Source organism: Parus major, chromosome 4 (genome assembly GCF_001522545.3).
Source record: "Parus major isolate Abel chromosome 4, Parus_major1.1, whole genome shotgun sequence".
Lineage (NCBI taxonomy): Eukaryota > Metazoa > Chordata > Aves > Passeriformes > Paridae > Parus > Parus major.
This window is the reverse complement of record NC_031771.1, coordinates 1,105,473-1,108,587: the sequence shown is the minus strand read 5'-3', so window position 1 is coordinate 1,108,587 and position 3,115 is coordinate 1,105,473. Positions and strand designations below refer to the sequence as shown.

The following is a 3,115-nucleotide window of genomic DNA, read 5'->3' as shown; positions in this document are numbered from 1 at the left end:
CAAAAAGTGTGTGTCTGCGTGCCAGCCCCTCACTGCACCGGGTCCGTCTGCACCGCGCGCCTCCCGCTCCGCCGCCCGCACGGCCCGGCCCGTCATGGAGCGGCGCTGAGAGCCCGAGGCAGCCAGCCCGGAGCCGCCTTTGTGCCACTGTCGGGGCGAGGATTATCCCCACCGTCCCTGGTGAGTACCGGCGGAGGGGCCCCGCCGGCCCCCGCCGCCCCCGAGCGGGAACAATGCCGGGGATGGCCGCGCTGCCGGCGGCCCTGCCCGGGCTGCGGGCACCGGCGGGGGAGCCTCGGGAGCGGCCCCGGCGCCGCCCGGCCCGGACAAAGGGCGGCGGGGGGGAGGCGGCGCCGCGGGGCCGGGGGCGGCTCGGGGAGCCGGGGGGATGCGGCGCCGTGGGGAGCCGTACGGGGCCCGCCGCCGCCGGGGGGAAAGTTCGGCGGGGGCCGCTCGCTGCCGGCGGTTTCGTTTGGCGAAATCAGACCTTCGGGGAAGGGATGCGTCGGGGAGCGGCGGAACGGGGAGGGCGCCGGGGAGGCGGCCGGAGCGTCTTTCCCCCGGCCTCTGTTCCCGGGGAGGGGCCGGGACCCCGGCCGCCGCTCCGGGGGGGGGGTGAAGTTCCCGGCGGTACGGGGACCCGTCCGTATCCCGAAATCGGAGGGGAGCGGCGGCTCGGAGGAACCGTGGCCGGTGCGAGCGGCGGCAGCCGTCAGCAGGCGCACCGGGAGGAGCACCGGTCTTTTCCCGAGCCAGCCCCAAATGACGGATTTCGATGGCAGATGGGGCGGGGGGAGGCAGCCGTGCGCTAATCTGGTCGGGAAGAGCGAGGGCACCGCAGCCGGGCTCGGTGCTCCCTCCCCGGCCTCGGCGCCGCCGGCCCCGCACCCTACCCGCTGCCCGCACCCCGCCAGCTGCCCGCCGCCCGCATCCCTCCCCTCGTAACGCGCGGCAGCCGGGGCTCACCCTGCTCCATAAATAAGCGTGTCGAGGTAAAAATAATTACCTCTGCTTGCTGCTTTTAATTAAAGTCTCGGAGGGAAAGTGCTGGATTATGATAATGAGCAGCCATACGTTCCCCTTGTCGCGCGGAGCGGGAGGTGAGCTGACACGCAATCGGCGACAATGACAAGCCACTGGAACCCACCCGCTCCCCCGGCATAGCCCGCAGCCCGGCCCGGCTCTGGAGGTAGCCGGAGGGAGACCCGGCGCCTGCTCGGGACAGGACGTGGACGGTGGGATTCCCGGATCCCTGCCCAGAGTCAGCTCCGCCTCGATATCTAAAAAAATAAATCAGCATGGCAGAGTCCCCGCACCTCGCCTCTGCTCACAGCTCCTAGCCTGATTTAAATTTTTTCATACCGGAGAAACTGCTCGCCTGTATTTTTTCTCCTTTTTTTTTTTTTTTTTCTAATTTTATTTTTAATTTTTTAAAATAATTTTTAGAGTTGTCGGGATTTTTTTTGTTTGTTTGGTTGGGGGTTTTTTTCCCTCAATGGTTTATTTAATAATTCAAGTCGATTTTGTTTCGTTTTCTGGGGCATCCAGGTGTACTGCTGAGCGGGACCCGCTGCGGTAACTGCCCCTCTCTGCCTCCCTCTCCTCTCGCAGGGATGGAAGACGCCGGCGTCCAGCGGGGAATATGGGACGGGGATGCCAAGACTGTCCAGCAGTGCTTGACTGACATTTTTACCAGCGTTTACACCACCTGCGACATCCCGGAAAATGCCATTTTCGGCCCCTGCGTCCTGAGCCACACATCCCTGTATGACAGCATCGCCTTTATCGCTCTCAAGTCCACCGACAAGCGCACCGTCCCCTACATATTCCGGGTAAGAGCCGCTCGTCCCGGGGCCCAGCCGCTCACCACGTCGGCCGGTGCCCGAACGCGTCCCCACCGCGGAGCGCAGGCCGGCCCGGGGAGCCGGGCGGCTGTCCCCGAGGGCAGCTCCTGCTGTTGGCTGGTCCCTCCCTGTCGGTCGGTCGGTCGGTCGGTCGGTCGGTCTTTCGGTCCGGTGGATTAACGCGGGGTTTCAGGTGGACACGTCGGCGGCCAACGGCTCGTCGGAGGGGCTGATGTGGCTGCGGCTGGTGCAGTCGGCGCGGGAGCGGGAGGAGCAGAACCTGGAGGCCTACATCAAGAGCGGCCAGCTCTTTTATCGCTCCCTACGCCGCATCGCCAAGGACGAGGAGCTGCTGGTGTGGTACGGGAAGGAGCTCACCGAGCTGCTGCTGCTCGGCCCGGCCCGGGCCCCCGCCCGCACCAACGGTGGGTGCCCCGCGCGGCCGCCGCCGTCCCGGGCGGGAGGAAGGAGGGGGATCCCCACCGCCGGGGGGGAATCGGCTTCCCCTGCTCCCGATCCCCAAACTCTCAGCGGATGTCCCGTCGGCGGGCCCGGCTGACGGTGCTCTCTCCCTCTCTCTGTCTCCTTCTCTTCCCCTCTCTCTCCCTCTCTCTCCCTCTCTCTCCCTCTCTCTGTCGTGCCCGCCCGCCGCAGGCTCGCCGCCCTTCGCCTGCCCTGAGTGCAGCCAGCGCTTCCAGTTCGAACTGCCCTTCGCCGCACACCTCCGGTTCCGCTGCCCCAAGAGGCTTCACGGCCCCGACACCGGCCCAGCCGCCGAGGCCGCCGGCGTCAAGGACGGCTCCGGCAAGGAGCAGGAGCCCGGCAAGTTCGGGAAGCCCGGCGGGCCGCCGCACCACCCCTTCCCCGGGCCCGACGGCGGCCCCGCCGCCAGCACCAAGCCCTCCACGGACTTCCACAACCTGGCGCGGGAGCTGGAGAACTCCCGCGGTGGGCGCGCCGGGTCCCCGGGGCGGCCGGCGCCCCCCGAGGGCGGCCCTGAGGCGGCGGCCGGGAAGGCGAAGAGGCGCTTCCCCGAGGAGGAAGAGCGCGGCCCCGGCGCGGCGCGGAGCCGCTTCCCGGCGGAGCGGCCGGGGCTGCCGGCGGCGCCCAAGGAGGAGCCGGGCTGCGCCCCGCAGCAGCAGTACCGGGCCGCCGGCTCCTATTGCGGGCTCGAGGAGGGCGGACGCCTCTTTGCGCCTCCCAGCCCGGAGACCGGCGAGGCCAAGCGCAGCGCCTTCGTGGAGGTGAAGAAGGCGGCCCGCGGCCCCGAG

At 69.0% G+C, this 3,115-nt stretch overlaps 1 protein-coding gene across 1 annotated transcript; it reads left to right on the top strand.

Annotated features, from left to right (window-relative positions):
• On the top strand, positions 1-3,115 carry PRDM8 (PR/SET domain 8; the record flags this gene model as incomplete). The annotated part of the gene is made up of 4 exons (XM_033513577.1): positions 1-180; positions 1,612-1,832; positions 2,038-2,269; positions 2,499-3,115. Coding segments are annotated over exons 2-4 (1,068 nt in total), but the record flags the coding sequence as incomplete, so codon positions are not given.